The 24,409-nt window shown below is 35.5% G+C and overlaps 1 protein-coding gene across 7 annotated transcripts in view; it reads right to left on the bottom strand.

Moving 5' to 3' along the window:
- LOC111368111 (serine/threonine-protein kinase ATM) overlaps positions 1–17,867 on the bottom strand; it is a 75,489-nt gene extending 57,622 nt beyond the window's left edge. Inside the window, exons 1-24 of one of the 7 annotated variants that reach the window (XR_002697952.1) lie at positions 17,580–17,867; positions 16,659–16,767; positions 16,413–16,556; positions 12,067–12,228; positions 11,771–11,966; positions 11,490–11,646; positions 11,272–11,411; positions 11,105–11,192; positions 10,040–10,143; positions 9,455–9,553; positions 8,781–8,837; positions 8,399–8,483; positions 7,421–7,495; positions 6,871–6,912; positions 6,667–6,737; positions 4,994–5,042; positions 3,423–3,494; positions 2,879–3,019; positions 2,700–2,789; positions 2,424–2,611; positions 1,393–1,984; positions 1,215–1,286; positions 946–1,110; positions 55–180 (exon numbers count right to left, since the gene is read on the bottom strand). Coding sequence is in view for 6 of the 7 variants with exons in the window: in XM_022989326.1 (XP_022845094.1) it covers positions 55–180; positions 946–1,110; positions 1,215–1,286; positions 1,393–1,984; positions 2,424–2,611; positions 2,700–2,789; positions 2,879–3,019; positions 3,423–3,494; positions 4,994–5,042; positions 6,667–6,737; positions 6,871–6,912; positions 7,421–7,495; positions 8,399–8,483; positions 8,781–8,837; positions 9,455–9,553; positions 10,040–10,143; positions 11,105–11,192; positions 11,272–11,411; positions 11,490–11,646; positions 11,771–11,966; positions 12,067–12,228; positions 16,413–16,556; positions 16,659–16,767; positions 17,580–17,657 (3,102 nt within the window). In the remaining variant the exon portion in view is untranslated. Of the gene's footprint in view, positions 1–54; positions 181–945; positions 1,111–1,214; positions 1,287–1,392; positions 1,985–2,423; positions 2,612–2,699; positions 2,790–2,878; positions 3,020–3,422; positions 3,495–4,993; positions 5,043–6,666; positions 6,738–6,870; positions 6,913–7,420; positions 7,496–8,398; positions 8,484–8,780; positions 8,838–9,454; positions 9,554–10,039; positions 10,145–11,104; positions 11,193–11,271; positions 11,412–11,489; positions 11,647–11,770; positions 11,967–12,066; positions 12,229–16,412; positions 16,557–16,658; positions 16,768–17,579 lie in introns of those variants that run through there. The other 6 variants (XM_022989326.1, XM_022989324.1, XM_022989323.1 and 3 more) reach the window with 6 other exon arrangements.
- Between the last annotated feature and the right edge of the window lie 6,542 nt (positions 17,868–24,409).

The following is a 24,409-nucleotide window of genomic DNA, read 5'->3' as shown; positions in this document are numbered from 1 at the left end:
AATTGATTCCTTTGGATTCTTCTCAGTGTCGTTAAAGAAAAGAACATTGATAACCTGAGCAATATGTGGCCTGAGAGATACGAAGTTGCATACACAATCAACGAGCTTAGCACGACCACGCCAATCAAAAAGACTGTTCTCAAATACTCTATTAACTATATCTCCAAGAGAAACCAAGCCCTGAAAGCAAGGTAAGCAACTAAGTTAAAGAATGCAATAGTCTTCTATTGCACTGTATTAACAAACAAACAGAAGATGCAGAAGAGGTAAATAGTCACTTACACATCTGGAAATGCATTCATTTCCTAAATACGGTTACATTGTGACAGACACATATATTAGCACCAAAGATCACCCCATTTATGAGATCACACAAAAGCATGAAAATATATGGAGAAAATAGGAGTTTTAGTACAAGAAGCTAGGAAAAAAGCATGCTCAGTCGACGGTAGCAAGCTGTCAGAGACTTGCAGTTTTAAAAGCTCCATGCGGCTGTAGTATCTCTAACTTTTCCATCCTCACACTTACACGCTGAATCAGCTGTCATATTAGAGTAGTGGCAAGCCTTGGCACACCAGATAAAGACTAAGGCAAGATAATAATTTTCAGCAGAGATTGGAAGAGTAGCTTTGTATTGTCTACAGTGAGCTCTTTACAAGCAGGAATTCATAGTGGCAAGAGACAGTATACAGATTGAACAGTTTAGAAGATTCTCAATGGAAGCACAAAGGTTTGGCTTTACATTTCAAAGATATACCATTACGGCAAGATAATAATTTTGAGTAGAGTTTGGAAGAATAGTTTTGTATTATCTACAAAAAGCGCTTTACAACTTCGAATCCCATAGTGGCCAGAGAGTACACAGATTGAACAATTTAGCAGATGCTCAATGGAAGCCCATAGGTCGGGCTTCACATTTCAAAGATGTGCCTTTATGCAACATACCTCTTCAGATTGCCTTTTCCTTAAAGGTGAAGTATCGTTCTTATCCTTCACAACTCCATCCAAGTGCAACAAGCTCTCCAACAAAGCACAGATGGCATCTAGTATAGGTGCACACTGGAGTTTCAGGTTTTCCCATGTACTCACAACCTCATTTATAGACAGAACCTGCAGAGTGCAATAAATTAACTAAGAATACAATTTCCAAATCAAATAACTAAGATTGCCTATTTGCTCAATTAAATAAGAAAGATTCAGCCAGAGGGGGGTACCAAATCTGATAAATGCCTGTAGGAAGACCAGTGCGCCTGTTGGCAGAGAATGAATAGAAAGTTTTCCAAAACCTACTCCAACATGATAATTGAATAATAAAATCACGTAAATACAGATACGTATGCAGCAATATTGGAAAAGGACTTGGGAAAGAAAACAGATATGGTGTTAATATACCTTTGGATCACTCTCTTTCTCCTTAAGTTTGAACAAGATTTCCCATGTAACTATTGGTGAAATTGAGAAAAAACTTGAAATGATTGACAGGAGGTCCATTTTCTGATTTACAGATGACATGGAAGTTCCAGAGGTCTGATCCCCATCAATGGTTAAAACATCATCAGTAGACCCACTATTCACATCCAACTCTACATCCACGATCATAACTTTGTTGTTATTCGGTGGAATACGATCTCGAACAGAATGCAAATCTGATAAGTCAGAATCAACGTCTGAATGAAGATTCCTTCCGCTTTCAAGACATCCTTCATATAGTTTTGCCAGGGCCTTCAAAAGTCTCTCAATGGATTGAACAATTGCACAATAAAAAGCATCATCTTTCTGTTGCCATTTGCTAAGCAACGGCGAGTGAGCAAAGCATTTAAAGGAAGCCACTATTGAGTCCATGTTATTGGAAACAGAATTCGAACCCAAACAAGAAGACTTGATAGCATTATAGGTTTTCTGAATAACTAACACAGCGTGATCCAGTAACTCTAACAAGATTTCACCCAGTTTGGAAAGGAAAGGAGAGATGTCCTCTCTAATCCTGAATGTACGGAAAACGAGTAAAACGTGATGGATACAGCAAGGATAGAATAAACTGCATTAGTCTCTAATGGATTATGACTTTTTCTGGAAACCTATGAATGCCGCAAATTGATCCTAGAGAGTAATACCAAGATGCCAAGTACAATATGTTATCAAATCATGTTATATTGTCATCAGTCCTTTAAACATACCAGGAAGAACTCGAACGTTAAAATTGTGAGTGCGACTAGGAGGAGAAGATCAAAGTCGCCAAAAATAAATAAGCAAATTCTGGAATCAAGTGATTGAGAAAGAATCTCCTAGCAACCAAAACTACAATTGACCATCGTATATACAATTTTAATTCGATGAAGCATTTAAATGGAGGTGTAGAAATGAAAAATGACAGATTTTTACCAAATGGAGAATAGCAGTGAAGGACAAAATCGAAAAACTACCTCGTTGAATACGAGCAGTACATGAAATTAGATAAGAGAGCGCAAGCGTAGATGACTTCGGGGAGAAGCATCTTTTCAATTTCTCTCTCACTTAAATTTTCAAGAACATAATTTTCCACTTCATGAAGCAGCTGATCTCTTAGTTGCCGAGGAAGACGTACAAACTCGTGGTACTTTGATGGGGTTACCTAAAATTATCAATTTAAACTGATGAAAATCAAAAAACAACGAAACTAAGAACTTCTTTCAAAAAGAAGGAAAGAAGAACATCAGCACCTTTGGACATGAATCGTAATGAATCCTTGCAAGACTTTCAACTGAGCAATCAAAAAACTCACAATGACTTTCTAACGACTGTTCCTCTGCCTAACACAAATAGCATTAAGTCACTAAGAACCAACATATACCAGATGCATATTTTTGTCGATACAAGAGTGAATCTACAAGAGAAATACCTTTGATCGCACCTCCATAGCTTCAGGAACATATAATGAAAGATCTTTGGCATCATATAAGAGAGGAGCAGAACCAACAGAAAGAGCATAAATCGCTGCTGGAACTAGAACAACAGACCGCTCATTCAATGTCGAGCACTCCTACATGAGGAGGAGTTAATCTCAAAGTTTCTAGAGCAACTTTCATCCCCCTCCCCCCAATCCCCCTTTCCCAAGCGCCAAAATTGGAAACAAGGGAAGAACCAAAAAAAGAAAAGCAAATCAAGGCAAAGGAACAGATAAAAGGATCAGTAGAAAAGACAGTGAAAAAATGTCATCTGCTTGACCAAAACTGTGCAGTGAGGGATGGGAATGATAAAATAATCGAATTAGTGTCTGCACTTTACATGTACAATCTCACATCTATCACAGAGAAAACAATGGTAAAAATTGGAAAATAACAATTAGAGGAAAGGATAATCCAGCATCTATTTGTTATCCATATATGTTTGCACTATACGGTGTTTATAAATAACAGTGAAACTATAAATAATTTGGAACAAACCTTCCCATTGACCAATGCCAGAACAGCTCGCACAAGATACTGACGGAGATATAAAGCATCTCGAAGATCACCCTACAGAGAGAAGAAAATTATCATTGAAGTGATGTTACAACAATATTAAGTTCAAAAGATTTGGGAACACCCTCTTAGCTATGCAATTTATCAAAATAGAATAATAAACCTAGAACTCGGCATAGATACCGAGATAAATCATTCATGAACTGTGGGATTGCCATATCCGGATAACCTAAACAAGTTAAAAATATGCTCATTCAGAAGTAGATATCGTGAGGATATGCTTTAGTCACCAAGACAAATTTCAAGGAATTATTTGTGCCATAAGCACTGATTTAGAACACCAGCCATGATACATAACTGCCTGTAACTGGATATGAACAAGCACTGCCTAAAGCTTGTTTGGCACAGATTTTTTCAAGTGAAAAATGATCTTTTTTTTTTGGAAGCTGTGCGGTTGAAAATGAAAAAATGATTATACAAAAATCTTATGCCAAACATGCCTTTAATAAAACGAGGTGCAGTATTTCAATTTTTTTTCCATACATGGAAAAGTGGTAAAACTCCTGCAACACTACGAAAATATTACTGATATACAAAGACAGACAGACAAAGTTATACAAATGAAATTACAATTGTTTTATATCTGACAACGCACTTTTACAAGATAGAGAAGAATTGGGACAAATGCTAGCTCGCATATACATGTATATGTATGCATATACATTTCTACATTTACTTCTTCCTAGCTCTTAAGACTATTGACAAGCAATTCCAAGCACAAAGAGAAGGCAGATTCAAGTTATCCCAGGGATGTAGCGGTTAGGACTTTGCTTCCGAAAGGATTAGGGGAGAGCACCGGGTCAAGCCCAGCAAAGAGGCACTAAAGTTGTATATACACACACATATACATCATACAAGACACATTCCTATCTTAGCTGAAAACTAAGAAAACAAAACAGCAAGAAATAATGTTAAAATAGAAGATCTGAGTTATTGATCGCCAAAGGGCCGTAAAGCATCGAAGGACAAGACAAAAGATCCATATGAGATATCAATATATTAGCTATATATTGTAACTCTGAGCATTTGACATTTGAAGTAAATAGCTTTTTATCTAAGTCCAGAACCAAGAACCAAAAATAAAAGATTATCCAAGCAAGAAATTTGCAATCGTAATATGTTATCCACCATCCTCGCTTTCCCATCTACCACAAGTGAATTTTATACCAACAAACTAACAACACAGCTTTGGACATCTTTTAAGTAAGCAATTTTAAACATGCATTACATCCAAAAAAAAAAGTGTGTGTGTGTGTGTGGGGGGGGGGGATTGAAGCATGATATAAACTCTCAAATAGGTTAGTACTTCCATATATATGTGCAAAAGAAGAGCTTCAAAATGCATGCATCCACCCAGCCAAAGAAATCTGTTTCAAATTGCTAATAAATGACTCTGTAGTGAAACATAAATGATCTACATGTCTAATATCAAATGATATGAGTGATATGACTAGCAAAATTTTTGCAAATACAGAACCTGAGGTCTCACTTACTTGCAAAGCTTTCCTCGAGAAGTAGCATGTGATGAAGGATAAAACAGATCTGAAAAATACTCAGAACATTTAAAGATATCAGAAAGTTGAATACGTATCAAGAGATAACCACTCATTCATCATAAACCATATCAGGACTCTAAACAAAAACAATGACTCAGATATCAGAACTATGAATTGATTAATTTACTTCATGCAGGGATAGAAGTGGTACCCAAGCAAGTTACTATGAATACCGCAACACCCAAAAGAGAAGGGGGTAAAAATGAAAGGAAAAAAAATCTACATTAGGACAAGATCTCCAAGGCAGGATTTATATATCATCATCCATAAGTTCTCACCAAAGGAGAGAAAAGTCCATTATGCACATCATTTATTTTTCACTAATACTGCTCTTAATTTGAACATCCTCCCACTTCAATGGAAAGGGCAAAATTGCACAAGGCAGCAGACCTCAAGAACAAGCATTCTCAAAGGTGACAGACTGAATCCTGAACAAGCAATGCCTCATTGCAACAATTCACATTAGACGCCAATAGTATTGCAGATTTTACAGAACATATTCGCTGACAATTGGTGCTATAGGGAGTACTTCAACATTCTTTTGGGCAAATATGGCCTTTGTTCTCTCATGGGGTCTTCTAAATAAACAATTAAGTAAGAACTCTTTAACATCCAACAGATTATGGCAAGCAACAAAAACGTCTCCCTAGGTAAAAACATAAGAAAGAGGTAGTAATGAAGAAGTGTTGAACGACTTGATCTAAAAGCTTAAGTCATTAGATAAGTCCAAACTTATATATTTTAATGTTGTTTTTCAACATGCCCCTCACATTTAGGTAGGATTTATTCTTTCCCATAGAAGCCTAACATGTCCACAATTCATTTAAATGAGTGCCGGAAAGACTTCAACGCTGCACCTTTGCCTACACTGGTACTATGTTGTGCCACTTGATCCAAAGTTTAAGCTATTAAATAGTATATTATTTAAATATTGTCTTCAACAAAAGAAAAGAAAAAGAACTATCCTGAAATAGAGTATTTAGCCTTCTAATTTATTGAATTCAAGATATATCAGACCAAATAGGCTATATCCTACACGAACAATAAGATATGAGCTACAAATTATTTTCATTTCAAAGAGGAATGGAGGAAACATACCAAAATGAGTATAAGAGTAACAACAAATAGAAAAATAATAATAATAAATAAATAAAAAATCATTGAAATGCATTAAAAAAAAAGGGAAGGTGTTATTTCAAAAGAACGGGAAACTCATTAGAGTCCATAATCATTGGATATTGGGATTCTCAAAGCACCAGTGGATTCCAATAAAAAACTCCAGAAATATGTATATGCCTTTTGTCCAGGTAAGACACAAAGCCAAAGTATGACATTTTTCACAGGCGCTGTAAGCGCATTACAACAGAATGCAGATGAATCTGATGTCCGTTAAAAAATAATGCCAAAACTCCTTTAAATTTTATTTTCTGAACCTTGTTTGAAAAAAAATTAAAGAATAAAGTAGGGACACTGGCACCTTTAAGCGCCTGGAGATTGAAACCCCTCATTAGAACCTGGAGATCCAGGATTAGGACTTGAAACCCACCCCACTCAAAAATAATAAAATCAAAGGAAGAAAGAACGCCAGTTTTCAAGTGATAACCACTTACGCGGATGGCAAAGGTTTGAAAAATCGAAGGTCCCATATATCTTGGGTAACAATACATGCATTTGTTGTGTCCTGAAAGATGTCATATATAAAAGAGGTCAAGAAAATTGAAATCCACATTCTTATGTCAAGGCATTGTGTAACAGAAGAACAATTTATCAAAACAAAAGAAGTAACTTGACAATGCAGATATTTGTGATCTTACACTTAACAATATGTTACAAAGGAGCATCAAAGCAGCATCCACCTGCAATTAACAGAAGCACAAGAAAGCAAATAATGATGAAAAATTTTCATCATTTTAGAAATTATGAAAATTGCCTTCAAAAGAGCATTAGTGATGGTATACTATTTGATACGCCAAAGGATTAGCTATGGATTTCAGTTATACACTTGACTTCCACATGTACATGGTGCAAAGAGTCAAAACAGAGATATAACTACTTCAATTGTACCACTCAAAAAAACACTCTTCACTTTTTTCTCAAAACACTTGAAGACTCCACAAAAGGAGCTTGGAGAAGTGCTTACTGCAGCATAACCAGTGATGGCAACAGTAACTAACAAGGAAACTCACATATCAAAATCGATAATCTACCATTTCGGATGGTAATATTAATCCATGTGGAGTTTAATGGCATTTTCTATTTCCCTATATTTCCCTGCGAAAGGTGCTTATGCAGTGACAGGTGATAGACAACGCTGAAGGTGGACAATACACCACACCAGTAAAAGTCCTTAAGCGCAACACTTACAATTGAGGGGACATTACTGAATGTAGGCAAACCACGCATGAGACAGCTCCATATTATATGCCAACCTTTGTCAGCCTACAAAAGCTCGTCAAGAAAATCATATTGAGAAGAAAAGGTTAGGTAAAAAAACAAGGAAGCCACACACAAATTGCACATACAGATTAACAAAGGATTATGCTGAATCGAAACTTGATATTTAGTGTAAGATAAAAAATAAATAAATAACATGGAACCCCCACAAACTGCACATACACATCAACCGATCAGAGCATTATATTGTATTTCAACTTTTTAGTCAGTCTTTGCCAGCATCACTAAATGCAGGATCAGTGAGTTTGCAAATAAAATTTCTATACGTTATATTATATTAAAAGTTTGTCTTTCCCTTTTTCAGGAAAAAGTAATAATATTGATAGAGGGGAAAGATTCAATGGTTTAAAACTGGGGAAATTGTAAAATTACACCATGAAAAGATTCAATAATTTAAAACTAGCAAAAATTACAAAATACATCCTGCATTTAGGGTGTTTAAAATTTGCAAGCACAGAAGGTAATGGCCATCATTGCCATCTCCACACTCTTGCCACCCTGGGTCCATATAGATCCCCAAAGTTAAGTGATATCTATTTCTCTTATAGACAATGAAGCTTATTGATACTTGTTGAGGTTTAGATGTCCACAATTACATGAAGAGTTCAAATCTCTACATGACATCTACAAGAACACTTTGGCCCCCAAGAATCCAAAGAACGACACCTCATCAGCAAACAACATGCACTAAAGCACAATTTTGCAGAATATCCTTCAAAACAACTAAATATACAACTAAATATGTCAGAAAGAGTATAAAATTGACATTCCCAAGTTTAGAAAGAAAAAAATTGTCATTTCCATACAACCAAATGAAAATAGGGGAAAAAAATATATTTATAGAACTTAAATCCATTCAGTTGCCTAGAAAAAAATGGTTTGAATTACCTCATTCACGGTAGAAGATGACTTTCGTACAGTTTCCGCACTTGTATCAGGAAATAGCAGCAGCGAAGTAAGTCCCTGAAGACTCCTTCATATGCAATCAAATGTAGGCAAAAGTCAAGCGGAAGAATTCAGAAAGAACCTAGAAGGACTACACAGGCAATTTCATATGCACTCAAATGTATGTAAAAGTATATCTGAAACATACGCAAAGAACCTAGAATGCCTATGAGCATCAAGTACCAAGAGTTTGGACAGATACAAGTAGGGGTGAAGGTTACGTTGAGAAAAATGAAATTATGGACAGCGGTTACGCATTGCATCATGCCAGCTCCAGCACAGTAGCAATGACTGAACATTATTTTATAAAATACAACCAGCTTACCGCAAAGTCCACAGTAGGCCATCATAAGCATGCTCCATGTTTGCATCATTAATTATTCTGTAATGGAGAATGTCCTAGTGAGTCCCAAAGATAAAAAAATTATGCATGGACTTCAAGGAGTGTGTAAACTCAAATTGTGCACAAGCATGTATGGCCACACAACTGAATGCTTCTCCTTTGAAGCGAAAGGAATAGAGAATAGAACAAAGAAACTAGAATCGGATGAGGATATGAGGATTGCACGTGTATAGCCAAATGAATGCTATACTTTCAAACTGAAAAGAGCATTCAATAAAGATAGATTTTGACTGTTAGATTATTGAAATTTATGAGAGCTAAGCATCTCAAAAATAAGTAATCAGACAAAGAGAAGTTCCCGAGAGAGGGAGATAGAGTAATGCTAATTTTGTAAAAGAAAAGGTAGAGGGACAATAATGTTGTAAAAGAAAAGTATATGTTATGAGAGCTAAGCATCTTAAAAATAAGTAATCAGACAAAAAGAGAGGTTCCAGAGAGATAGAGGGAGGATAATGTTGTAAAGGAAAAGGTAGACGGAAAATAATTTTGTAAAAGCAAAGTATGGTCAGTTTGTCATTGATGGAGAAAAGACAGCTATTACTTTAGATGCCTACAAGGACACAATCAAACCTCTATCGTAAAGCTTATAAGATTACCTTTCAAAATTTGCAGATATGCTTTCAAACCAACAGAATAAGAGACCTTTTTTGATGCCAGTAGAGAATTTGCGGATGAGAAAGAAAAAAGCAGCATGCCTGTCGCACAAGTTTCATATAACCCAAAAGTGACCATAAGAAACTACAAGTTTAACGCACGAGCATAGAATAGTGAATGAGTGATTCTCTTGTTTGCATGTAATCCACATTCCAGAAATCCTTCTTGCTTATATCCTCTTTTTTAAAAGGCTATAAAATTGAAGGAATAAAATTTCTGGAACTAGTAAAAGGGAGTCTACATGCCATTCAACCACCATATTCAGAAAGAGATTTATATTTAGCTATCACATACTATCAACATTAAAACAAGTACATATAAAACCTCTCAATCAAAATCAGTCCACAAGTATGACATGAAATTCTAAGTATACATAGTTTTTTTTTTTCTCTTTTTCCATTTTTTTTTTTTTTAAAGCTAAACATCAAACAGCCTCAGAGGGTTTTCAAGCTCCACCAAGGAAGGTTGATAGGTAATTCTAAGTATATTTATTTAGTTAACAATAAAATACTTCTTTTTGAACCTACCACGACCATTTCCCCTCCACGAGCCTCTCTTTAATCTGGACCACAGCATGCTCCCGTCTGGCTCTTTTTTCAGCTGTCCGTGTTTTCGGTGCATTAGTGCACGCCTGAGAAGAGAATCACATGAACTAGTTACCATAATCCCACATCCTTAACTTAGACACTTATGTTCCTAGTATCTTCGATAAAAATGGAAACTCCAGATTTTATCGTGTATGTATGCTAATATTTATACAGGTCCCAAGGAAACTTTAAAAATGTAAGGAATTGTATAGAGTAAATCGAGGTTATTCAACCATATAATCTAGCAAGAACTGACACAGACACAAACATCAGTTACAACACGACAAGGACATGCCGATATGCAATTTTCTAAAGAAATAGCAACATGATACATCCATGACACTCAAAATAATATTACTTTCTTTTAATTTTTATTTTCATCTTTTATTTTTTTTATATATTGTAAAGTAAAAAATAATAATAATAATAAAAAAAAAATTATGTTGATAACATATCTCTCATCCGCATATCTGCAATATATCTCCTGATGTGCCAACACTGTATCTCCCAATGTGGTCAATGGTAAAAAACCAAAAAAAAAAAATTTGAACAAGCCACTTGACATTTTTGACACATGTTGGCAATGTCGTGTCAATGTACGACGAGATGCATTTCCCAGCCATATGTCAACGATGTATCCAATTGAAAAAAAATAAAAAATAATTTGGACATGCCACGTGTTGGCGACATATCAACATCCAACACGATGTATCTCCCAATATGTCAGCAATGTGTCAACGATGTGTACACATGTCTGACACCAACTCATTGTTCCCGACGCCAAGAGGGTGTTAATGCATCCTAGAGTACAATACAACAATCAAAAATTCCATTTTCTCAACAATGTAGAAAATTGGACATCATTTTCTATTAGTTTTTTTTTTTTTATTTAAGATAAGTGCAACATGGCAGTTGAAAGACAAGCAACTGCAAACATGTAGTAAAGAGGGCTACAGGGCATCAACCATGAGAATGGGGAGCAAGCTAAGTTTCTATAGCGAGTACCCGGCGAAATACAAAGGCTGAAAGCTCCAATACGCTGTACTGTGAGCTTGTTAAGATCCCACATTTGTCGTCCCTGGTTGCATCACTCCTAAATGCCAAATCATCAACATAAGAAAAGTGGAAAGCATTCCAAATACCCCAAACATGCAAAATAAAACCATACTAACCGGGGAAAATTTGTGCTGGCAGAACTCATCTGATCTAGCTCCTTGCCTAATACGTCCAGAAGTTGTTCTAGTAAAGCTGTTCCATCATCGGCGCCCCTAGTTAAGCTTAATTGCAATTTCGCATATAGAACAAGTGAATCCTATAAAAAGGACAAACATTAGGAGACAAAGCATTTCAATTCAAATCAAAGAAATTGTCCAGGCGTTCCGTTGCATACTTTTAGACTCCGGTCATGAGTTGTGATCCAGCAACGGAACACAAATTGCTGCACAGCTTCATGCATTTCCAGGGATTTACAACCTAAATTTGGTCCATCCTTCATCAAATATATATTGATGCACTCAATAAGCTTGCGTGAAATCTTTCCCTCATCCCTAACACGCAACGGGAAAAGTAATTATCTGATTTTAAGCCACAAAAGCACTGTAAACTGCTAAAAATACAAGAAGAAAGATAGAAGTGAAAAGAATAATGTGAGGAGACTATTCAATGTCTTACCTAACATTAGAAAATATTCCAATAAAACCCTTCACAATGTCTTCCCTGAGATCATCAGGAACATCTCCAGGAGGATTTTCAAGAAGTGAATGAAGTGTAAGAGTGGAGCGGAAGACCTCCTCTTTGGGAGTTAATTGGCCGATGTTTTCTGCACTCAAGCTTGTCCCTACCTTTTCCATGTACAGAAGTACAAGATCTATGCATATCAAAGGACAAGCAAATTTCTTGACATTGTAAATATTTTTTTCAAGGGGATTTTATAAGCTAATAATTAGTGAAGAAGAAGGTGTACTCACTGGAATAAACTCGTTTTCGCATATGAAATCGATAATATCTAACTGTTAAAAGATGCCTGAGGATAACACCATACTCAGACTGAAAGCTTGGAACGTCCCTTAGGATATCCCACACGTGACTGAAGAGTAGTTTAGCCACAGGTAACAAAAGAAACTTTTTGCCTGCAAGGGGATAGAAAATGACATGAAACAGAGACACTACTTCTATTGTAAAAATTTGTATGATAATGATACTTTAGTGGCACTTATATGTATACTTAAATACTCTAAACAAACAAATCAAAGAATCGAGATCAAACCTCAAATTACACTCTACCAGTACATGTAAGTATGTCAATGAACTCACACCCAAGAAAAATAGGTTTCAGCAAGGACTTTCTCACATCGTCCTAGACCAATAAATTCACAAACGAACCATTGATATTAGTTTTATCGTGTAATGAATTCAAAAGCTGCAGTTATGGTGTGTGACCTGTCATGCTATATGGTAAGCTCATGAGTTAGAACAGTTAGAAATGAGTTAGAATGGTTAGAATTTCTTTTTTCTTTTTTTTAGATAATCAAATATTTTATTAATCACAGATAATACACAGGCAGTGTATTATCAATTAATACAAGAAAAAAACTTAAAATTAGGCAACCCGTCTATACGAATAAAAGCCGTAGCATTAAACCAAGAATACAATGTCATATAAAAAAATTCTTTAATTTGCTCAGTTGTCCGTGTATGATCATCAAATCAGCGACTGTTTCTCTCCCTCCACACGATGCATCTTGGAATAAGATCCCAAACAAGTGTGTTATCCTTATTACGAAATTTTCTCCTCCATACTTTCACTACGTCCTCCATACGTCGTGAAAATACCCAATTCATGTGTTGGGAAGCCAGAATATCGTTCCACAGGGAACAAGCATCTTCACAATGAAGAAACAAGTGGTCAATCATCTTCTCATTCTTCCTACACATATAACATCATTCCGTAACATACAAACCCCTTATTCGGAGGTTATCCATGTTAACACCTGTCTCCTCACAACCATTCATAGTAAAAATGCCACCTGAGGGGACAGTTTACATTTCCATACCACCTTCCATAGGAATAAGCTCTCCACAGGATCCAATAAGCATCTAAAATAAGTGCCAACTGAGAAGATACCATCCTGTACAAACCTCTACCTGCTACAATCACTCTTTCCTACCTTGATGTGCACCTCATATAAAGAGGTCAAAAGCAGCGCATAATCATCCAACTCCCAATTTTGCAAACCCCTCCCAAAAACAATGTTCCAACTGAGATTTCCATTATATATATATAAGACTTCATTCACCATAGCAGATGGCCTCAAAGCAACACGGTACAGAGAAAGAAACTCCACTCTTAATGGTTGATTTCCACACCAATAATCTTCCCAAAATCTGATAGTATTGCCATTCCCCACCACATACGTCAATCTATCCCGAGAGTCTCTCCACCCTCGTCGAATATACTTCCATAAGCTCACCCCATAAGAACCACAATCCACAGCTGAGCACCATCCCCCTCCATAACACCATATTTTGCCTCTATAATTTCTCTCCAAAAGCTCTCCCTCTCCACGCTGAATCGCCTTAACCACTTGCCCAGCAAAGTCTTATTAAATAATAAAAGACTATTCAGTCCGAGGCCACCCATCGTTACGAGAAAACAAGCTGCGCTTCAATTAACCAAGTGAAGCTTTCTCTCCTCTCCTCACCCTCCCCATAGAAACTCCCGTTGAATCCTCACTAATCTATTTGCCACTGAGACGGGAATAGAAAACAGTGACAAGAAATAAGTAGGGAGATTCGATGGGGGTAGACGGGTAAGACGTCCTCTCTTTGAGAGTTACGCTTCCAACCCACTAACCTTCTCTCCACCCTTTCCACAATATTGTTCCAAATGTGTATACTTTTAAAACGTGCTCCTAAGGGAAGCCCAAGGTATGAAATAGGCAGATGCGCAACCCTACAACCTAATATAACCGCCAACTCCTCCACGTTGTTGACATCTCCCACTGCAATAACCTCAGATTTTCCCAAATTTATCTTCAAACCAAATATAGCTTCAAAGCATAGAAGCAGACGATAGGAGTTATTGAATTGCTCAGCATCTGCATCACAGAAGATCAATGTGTCGTCTGTAAATAGCAAATGAGATACCCACAATTGGTCAACCATAAAGCCCCTCAACGAACTCTCCTCTACAGCCTTCTCAAGCATCCTACTGAACGCCTCCATAACGATAACAAACAGCAGTGGAGACAAAGGATCCCCTTGCCTCTAACCTCCGCTACTCTGGAAATAACCTTTGAGAGTGTCATTCACCAAAACTCAAAAGGAGACCGTAGAGATACAAAACTGAATCCATCATCACCACTTAACCCCGAAACGCATCGCCTGAGCATATACAAAAGGAATCCCCAATTCAACTGATCATATGCTTTTTGAATATCAAGCTTACATAACATCCTGGAACCCCTGTTCACAATCTCGAGTCAACACATTCATTTGCTATAAGTACGAAACCCAGAATCTGTCGCCCTTTGACAAATGCAATTTGAAATTTAGACACCACTTTCCCCAACACCTCTTTTAATCTATTTGCCAGCATCTTTGCAATAATCTTTTACACCCCACTTACTAAGTTGATAGGACGAAAGTCTTTAATGTCCATCATTCCCGATTTTTTTGGAATCAGCACAATAAATGTAGCATTAGAACTTCTCAAGAACCTACCACACTGAAAGAAATAAGTAAATACCTCCGCAATGTCTAGCCACACCACTTCCCAACAATCCTTATTAAATGAAAAGGAGAAGTCGTCCGGTCCTAGTGCCTTATCGTCATTGATGCTAAACACTACCTTCCAAATCTCATCCTCCCCAAATGGTTGCTCTGACCAGTAGGCATCCTCCTCGGTGAGAGGAAAAAAATCTAACCCCTCTAGCTTGAGCCTCCAGTCAAACTGCTCCCCATAAAGATTTTGATAGAAACTCATCATTTGAGTCTCAATTTCTTGTAGGACCTCATAAGTAACTCCATCTACCTCCAACATAGTGATAGAATTGATACGCCTGTTAGAATTAGCGACCTTATGAAAAAATTGGGTACATTTACCCCCCTCCTTCAACTATTTGACCTTAGATTTCTGGCGTCAAGCTATTTCTTCCATCTCTACCAACCTCTCCAACTCTCCTCGTAAATTTTCACATCTCCCTCTCATCCCCTACCAATCCTTGACTTTCCTCTCTCCTGTCCAGCTCTTCTATATCTAAAATGCATTGATTTTTGCGTCAATTAACATCTCACACCTCCTCCACATTCACTTCTTTATATCTCTCTTCAAGACTTGCAATTTTTGGTCCAACACACAACTAGGAGACCCCAAGAAATCATAAGATGTCCACCAACCTCGCACACGCTCCCTATGGCCTTCTACTTTTAACCACGTCTTCTCAAACTTAAAATGTCTTCCACTACACCTCACATTCCAAGATAGCAAAATAAGAAAATGATCAAAATACACCCTCCCCAATCTTCTTTGAGTAACCTCTGAGTACTTCTCCTCCCAATCCCCACTAATCAAAAATCGATCTAATCGAGATAGAACAGGTTGATCCTGATTAGAAGATCAAGTAAAGTCTCCTCCAATTAAAGACAGGTCCACCAATATATTCTCCCTGATAAAATCTGAGAACTCCTCCATTGCCCCTTTTAATCTCTCACCGCTAGACCTCTCAACAGTGAACTGAACCATGTTAAAATCTCCCCCCAAATGGTTAGAAATCCCCGCAAATTCAATTTTACATTAGATTAATATAGACTACCTGGTGTCTATATCACATCAAACAGTCAACTTTACAACAGGGGCCAGCTCAATTATGGCCAAAAACATAATAAAAATAGGCAAAAGACATATCTTCAACTTTGCTCACCAGCATCCGTAGTTATTTTAGTGTTGCTGACCCCTCATCCTTATATTATCATTTTCGAAAAAAAAATTATGGAGTGTTTGACAAACCTTTTGCTAAAAGCTTTAGTGAATTTTGATAGAAGTTGACGAAATATATGGTTGAAAAATAGATAAAAGTTGTGGGTCCCATGATATGTGTGAATAAAATTAATTGTTGACTTTTACCTCAACCTTTTAGCCACTTTTTTAACTTTCCAAACAAACATTTAATTTTCAACCATCACGCCGGGGTTCAATTCAGAAACAGTTAGCCATCCAGTTCATAAAAATTTGACTTGAGTAATTGTAAACATTGTAAATATTTAACAAATGCTACTTTTATGCATCATATATACAATAATTCGAAACACTGACCAGCAAATCTATCATCCTCAGCCCGTTGGACAACGATCCGAAGAGTCTTTCCCAAACTTAACTTGGGCAATCTCTTCTTGCTCGAGGATATTTCCAGGGATATGCATTGTATTAGCAATTTGACAAGAAAAGGCCACGTCTCAGCTGCACGAATAAATAGTCAATAATTGGGCCCTCAAATTTATCCCAACAAATAAAACACTTGAGAGCACTGAAAATTAAACAGAGACTGTGACATATGCTTACAATTTGGAATTTCATTAGGTTTTAGCATTGCAGTCTTCTCGGACAAGTACTTACAAAATCCAACAGATCGTTCACCTTCTAGCCATGTATTCAATAATTTTATCCCTTCCTACAATCACAGGTCAACAAATATAAAAATGTTATACATTTAATTTAGATTTCTTCAATTCAATTTTTGGTTTGAACAATGTATCTTTATTATTAGAAATAAGAAAACATTGGCATGTGAGAGTGAATAAAAATGTCCTGCTCTAAAGATTATGCGTAGATTTTCTACACACTTTTCCAGTTAATTTTTAGTAAACACTAAAATATCAAGGTGCAAAATTAAGAATTACTTTTCTGCTTGTTTTTCCAAATTCTTTCAGAGAATAGTGCAATTATGATGAGTAGCAATAGTCTACTTTGACTTACTTCTAACAAAAATTACATTTCTACTTACTTTACTATTACAACAAAAAAGAAATAAAATGTACTTTTCTGCTTATTTTTCCAAATTATTACAGAGATAGTGCAATTATGATGAGTAGTAATAGTCTACTTTGACTTATTTCTAACAAAAATTACATTTCTACTTATTTTACTATTACAACAAAAAAGAAATAAAATATTGGAAATGTAACCAGAGAGAAACGAATTACAGCTTCCAACTATTCTCCAACGCTGAAAGAACATAGAAAATAAATAGTTCATCCAAACCAGATGACGCCTGCCTTCCCAAACGTCTAAATTTTAAAAAGAAAAAATGCATTACAATTGTCTATTTCTGCTTATATAAAACAAAATCTATCACATTGGTACTGTTTCTCACAGATTATCTATTGAAATCATTTAAAAATAAAAACTAATCAGAATTCACTTATCATTAACATTAAAACTTTTCGTAAGTTTTATATAAACTGTTTTGGAAATTATATATACTTCGCGAAGTTTGGCTTTATCTGAAGACAGTTTGTTGATGACCTCCTGAACATCTCGTGCAGTAACTCTGGTAGTCATTTCCGTATCTTAAACAACTGTCGGCTCCGATTGTTGATCATGGAATCAATAGCATATTGGTGCTCAGAAATATAGTGCTGTTCAAAGAGGAGGGGGAAGTGACGGGAGAATGAGAGAATTGGTTCGTGTGAGGGTTTACAGACTGAAGGGGTTTTTGTAGAGAATGGTGATGCGAGCAAGCGTGTTTTCTGGATTTGGACTGTTGTAAAGCGCGCGTCCACGGTAGTCATCGGGGGTACAAAAAGCGACGCTCCTTTTCTTTTTTCTACTACTGGCCCAGATGAAAATGACCCGGGACTAAATGGCCAATGCATGATTGAAATCCCAAATCCAACTCCAATCATACATATTTACGCTTCTACTACTGGCCCAGATGAAAATGACCCGGGACTAAATGGCCAATGCATGATTGAAATCCCAAATCCAACTCCAATCATACATATTTACGCATGGATCTACAATTTTTCCTACTTTTTAACCATATATTATTAAAAAATTTATTTTTCACAAAATTGATTCTCAAAAATTGTACATCAAATGACCATGTATCATTCGACACGTCGGCCATTTATGCGTATGAATACACAAGGGTTGCCCGTCATTACGTTATTTATTCATTTTGTGTGCAAAGGCTTTTTTGAGGCTAATAAGGTGAGTAGAGTGCAGTGATTGATTGATGGGAACGTGGTGCTCTATAACACATCATCAACTGACGTAATCTATTATTTGTAAATGATTTTATTAATTAAGTTAAGAGATTTTAAATGTCGGATATTAACTGATATTGTACATATCTATGAGATGGAATTAGGACAATTATTGAAATTTATTACAATTGGGTGTAGAAGAGTAACCTATGGGGCACAATCTTCTTTAGCAAAGGCTGAGGTGGTAAGTCGGAAATGTGGGGTCAATTCAATTCATGTTTTTTTGAACCATCACTATCAAAGCCTATAAATTTTAAGTCTTAATTGTGTGGGGAGGGTGTTGTGATTGGCAATTCTTTGTAACCACACGTGCTTGATATGTCATGAAGGTGGAACGATTATCCATCCTAATAGACACTACACATATATCTATCCCATCGGGAGACACCAATTGCAAGATGAGTTGGTGAGGCATTGTAAACCTAATATAAAGTCGCAGCATGTTTATTGGTTTGAAATTCTAGTAATATTGGGCTCACCGGACGGTGGAAAATTGTCTGGAAAGCACTAGTGAGCCCAAAATTATAAATTTTCTTTGTAGATCCAAAATGGAGCTATTATACCAACTCATATGAATCTTAGAAGGTTGGTGTAGTTAATGAGGATCTGTGCAGATGATGTTTGTTTTTTACTACGAAACAATATTGTAAGTACAAAGGTTGTGACAAGAAGTAATAAAAGTGATGGAGAGCATTGAATCGCACAAGGATTGCTCTATTTGTGCTCATGTGATTCAATTCTAATTTCTTTAAATTGTAGAGTAACACACATGGACGAATTTGTAGAATCCTAAAAGTTTACAAGTTGTCACATGTACAATTATTTAGCCAATTGATAGGGTTGCATGTCTACTCAGTATGCAAGTTAAATCATTTTGACAAAACTTAAATGCATAACATTTTAGACTTGGTGTTCGCTATAATTATATGCTGTAAGTGCACAGTTACGTTCAATTAATAAAGTGGATGTTGAGTCCAAGTAGATCCCTCGAAAGTGTGTTTATTTCGATTACACTATAATTGATTCAAATTAAAGATAAAGGCACGGATAATTAAAATCTTTGAAGTTAAAAATGAAAAGAATGTAATGTTATACTTTAATTAAACTAAACAATTATAAAAGTGATAGTATTTTAGATTTTAAATGGAATGGGATTTACGATATTGCTTGACCTTTGTTTTATTAATATCTCAATAAATCGGAAATATAAATCATCAATTTACGATGTTACAACTGATTTTTTAGTTTTAGTTAATTACCTTTCTCGAGCAAAAATAACTCTAGTTAATTAGTTTTACCCACTACATTAGATGTAACAAAAATAACTCAAATAGGTGGCCTAGAGTTAGAAGTATATTTTTATCTCCTAAAACAATATAGGGCATTAATTATCTCTCGATAATTACCTAAATCGCCTAACACTGTCATCTATTGGCCAAATAAATGATGGAAATGTAAACACAATAAAAAAATGCACAATGATAATGACAATTTTAGCATCAAATTGTAATTATATTGATATTGATGAAAACTTAGGTCAAGCTAAATCATGTTCCAGCTTTATATACTTAGTTCATTACACAATAGCAACAGAACAAGGAAATAAAGAGGAAATACATTACAAAACGAGGGTTATAATGAAGAGATACACGATAAAAGAAGAAACATGTTCCTTGGATATATTCTTGAAGAATATGAAGGGTTGAAATCTTGAATCATCCTTTGAAATCCCAAACTTTGTTTGATATTTTATCTCATTTCCTGCTTCCCCTTTTTTCTTCTAGGCCAAGGTTTTTAAGATGTTGAATGATGAATGAAAAAAGGGATTCAAAATATATTAAAAAGGATAAAAATCGTCCTAGCGAATTGCAAAATGATTCCAACCTTCGAAAAACAGCAAAAGTCCCCAACTCGGCAACTGGGGTGTAGGCGCTGCTATAATGGCACCTAGGCACCACTTCACTTCACTTCTTTTCTTTTTATAGCTTTGGTCCTCCACATAATTGTGCGTCCACTCCATCAACTTTTATCTTGTCCATTTTAATTCTCAAATTTTGACTTTCCTTTCTATCATACCCAAAAATTGCAATCCTAGGTCCCTAAACTTTTGACACATACACCTTGGTCTCCAAAGTCATGTTTTTGTGCACTTTTGTTCTTATTTTTCATCCTATAGCTTTTTTCTTCTCTAATTTGGAATTTTGGCCTACAAACATCATAATTACACAATTATGAATAGGAATTCACTCAATTTCATTAATAATTAGCTCGTTGAAGTGCCTAATAAGTGTATGACAAACACACTTATCGCTTGGCATAACTCATACTGTAAGCATGACTAGAATTTGAGGGACTACTACGAATGAGGTAGAAATCGCCAAGCCTCTGGCATGACAACAGTAGTCAAACTAAAATACGAACATTTTGTTGTAGACCTCAACTCAAATATAGGCCATCATATAGTGCATGTTTGTACAACCTTAATAGAGCTTTTATGTAGGAGTACCAAACTATAAATGCACACTCTAATATGCAATTGGTGGAGGCTTTCTTCGAGCAAGGTCAACAAGTTGCTATAGCGATATCGAGAGTCCTAGATGAGATATATCATTGAGATAGAGTATGACATATATGGTAAGGACCTCATATTGGACAAATATATTGGAAGAGTTAATGTCGAGCCAGAGGCTAGACTTGAGCCATAACATGAGATTGAGGTTGAAGTTGAGCTCAACAATGTGAGCTTAATGGGCATTGAAGTGTTTGGATATTTGGGCCAACCCAAATGGTAGGGCTTGGTGGAGCTTATTTTTGGCCCACTCACCCTAATTCTAAAGTCGGGCTAAGGATAGGTGGAAGTTATGAGAGAATGGGTCATGTTGGTTAATGCTAAGTTGACGAAGGCTAAGAGGTTTGAGACGGTATTATGTTTGGAGATTAAAGGAATGGCTTTCTAACAATATACTATTTGTCCAGAAGTTTAATGTCGGCATCTCTGATGATTTAGAGTTGGAGAAGAAAAACCTAGTGTTGAGTTTTCAAGAAAGATAAAATGGTAGGGTCACAACAAAGTAAAGGGCAAGAAAAGAAAGCCTGGATTAGGCTAATGTATTTAGCTAAAATGAAGGTATGCTATAACTATGATAAGACTAGTCTATTCCTTAGTGTCTAGAGAGAGAGAGAGATGGCGATCAACCTATATGAGTTGATATGTCCAGAGAAGAATATGGACAGTCACTTCCTTAATGCTTCAAGTGCGGGACGCGAGAGCTATACCAAATCAGTTGTCAATGGGATCCAAACTTTTGGTATGTTGTGCTTATATGGGTTTATGCTCTTTGTAAAAAATTCATAACTTTTGACGGACATTTGCTACATTAAAATATTTTTTTACAACTCATTGTGCAATAAGAAAAACAACATCAGCTTGCTGAATTTTTCTTAAAGTATTTCTAAAATCATTTTCCCATAATTTTCAAGTTTATATTAACAAAATTTAAAGTTCTTCCATTATTCAATACTTTGAACTTTAACACTCTTGAATTGTTTATTTCGACATTCAACTCAGGGAACTAATTTTTAGTAACTCGTTGAATTGCTAGAATTCAGGACATTACAAAATTGATTTCATCTTGCTAACTAACCTACTTAAATGAAAACAAAAGTAAAAACAAGTAAAATGAAATTTGGGTGACTCGATATGTTTAAAAAATGTTGGGATGGTTGACTTCACTTAATTGTCAAATATTTAATTTCTCAATAAGCTTTTTGATATGCTACCTAGTATTGGGTGATTGATCCGGATTCTCCAAAATTAGCTAATTACTTCTATCGAAAGTCAAATTGGCTCTAATCAAGTATAATAATATACTATATCTCCACATAGACTAATACTTATTTAATCGTGTTAATGTTTTATGAAAAGCGCAAATAGGGTTACATAAGGTCAGAAATATATATCGATCTCCTATAAGAACTAAAGTGTTTGATATGCGGTCTAAAATATACAACGAATTCTAGATAATTGCACAAATGACAAAATAATTAGTTAATGAGCAATTAAAAAAGAAAATAATTAAGCGAATACCAACCGCAACATATAAGTGGGTAACGCAATTTCAAATAGCAAACATTGAAATTAAGTATACTGAATTAAAGCTATATTGTTTAGTTCAAAATAAATTAACTTAGCTCATAACGTGTAAGAAACAAGACGTACAAGGGTTTAAGATATACATAATAACGTTGAAGAAGTTTAGTGATGAGGATCATCCCTTGATTGAAATCCCGGACTGATTTCGAACTTAATTCTTCCTTTTGGCTTCAATTACATTTTGGTTTCCTCTATTTCTATTCTTGTTCTTCCCCGAGTTTCAGCCTTTAAAATGTCTTCTGGAAGTGTTCCGGCCCTCATAATGGCTAAACTAAGTCCATCTACAGTGCCCTCGTTGTCCTAGAAAAAATTGTACAAGAGACGGACAAAGTTGTCCTTCAGAATCTGGTAGAAATTACACATTCAACCCCTAAAAATTTACAATTCAGGGCCTCGCCCGGCTTGAGCAGAGAATACGTCACTTAAGCAGACAGAGAGATGAATTTTCAGCGTTATATCCACTCGAGCGAACTACATTGTTTGATTCCCAATAGCTCCGATGAAATGCCCACAACTTTTTATAGGAATCTCCAAATATAGATACATGAAAAGTGTTGATCTTCAAATTCGAAAAGATTTTCATTGACATATAATACGCGTTTCAAAAATTTCCATATCAGTTACTTCACTCTAATTGTACATCATGCTATATGTGTATGCCCCCCTTTTTTCATCTTTATTATTCGAGTATTTGACCCTTCAATTCTACTTTTCACAGCCTCTTCAAAATATATTCTTTCCTTTCTCGTCTTCCATTTCTCAACTATTGATCCTCACTTGAAAACCTCGACTTCTTTACAATTTCGTTCCAGTTTCACCCATGTATCTCTAGTTCTGGAATTTCGTCCTGCAATCATAAAAATGAATAATAAATTAAAAAGACCATCTAATTATTAAATTTTTTTTTTACTTAAAGGTCCAGATACATGTAAAAATTACACTTATCAATCCAATTTTTCGAGTCACTTTCACTTGTGCCATTCTAGTGTGAGGCAACCAAGGGAGTCTGGAAGGCAATGTGAGGGTTTTCATTGGGGTTGAAGGTGCACTTGGGTGATATTGGGACAATTTGGTATGTATTGTAAGCATTATCAAATACACAATTATAAATACATCACAGGCATTGTACGCGCCATAAACTAGTAAAACAATAAAAGGCACAAGGAACATATTTTCTAATGATGCTATATGCATAAAAGGGTTAAGTTTATTCACGTGTGATTCTATTTTTGTTGGTTTTTTACTCAAAAGTTGAGCAATATTATAATTTGCTGTATTAAGTCGAGTATCTTGACATTATGTTAGCTCGATTGAAAAAGAAAAAGAGTAAAATATTTTTCCATGATTGGGTACTTGTTTGTTATAGATTAAAAGCTAATTAAAATCAATTTTTTGACCGTTATTTTACTATTTGAACTATTATTCTTGAATATTTCTCTTACAGATAGGACTCACTTTTTCTCTAATGGTTAAAAAATCAATTATCAAAAATCCTACCAAACAACCTCTTGGACCAATGGTTATAAAGTTTTAGTACAACTAATTCTTAAAATAAATATATTTTATTAATTGAAGTTGAAAGTTAGGCAATTACTTCAAGAATACAACAAAAGTTAGCCCCTGTTTGATTCTCATTATTTCTTTATTAAAATAAAAAATATGATCATTATCCATCACATTAAACACCAAATTCGAATTTTTATCTCTTGTGTGGGACTCGTAATGACTATATTTTTCATTTTCATTCTTACAAAAATAAGAAACAAACGGAAGCTTATTATAAACTCCCATTTATTTTATTTTCGGGACGAGATGGGAAATTTTGCATTCCCAGAGAGTAACTGTTTATGGGCTTTGATATTGGGCCTTGGACAACCTTAGCATACATCGAA

This window comes from Olea europaea, chromosome 18 (assembly GCF_002742605.1).
Source record: "Olea europaea var. sylvestris chromosome 18, O_europaea_v1, whole genome shotgun sequence".
Classification (NCBI taxonomy): Eukaryota; Viridiplantae; Streptophyta; class Magnoliopsida; order Lamiales; family Oleaceae; genus Olea; species Olea europaea.
Note: the sequence above shows the minus strand (reverse complement) of the source record. Positions and strands in the feature narration are given on the sequence as shown.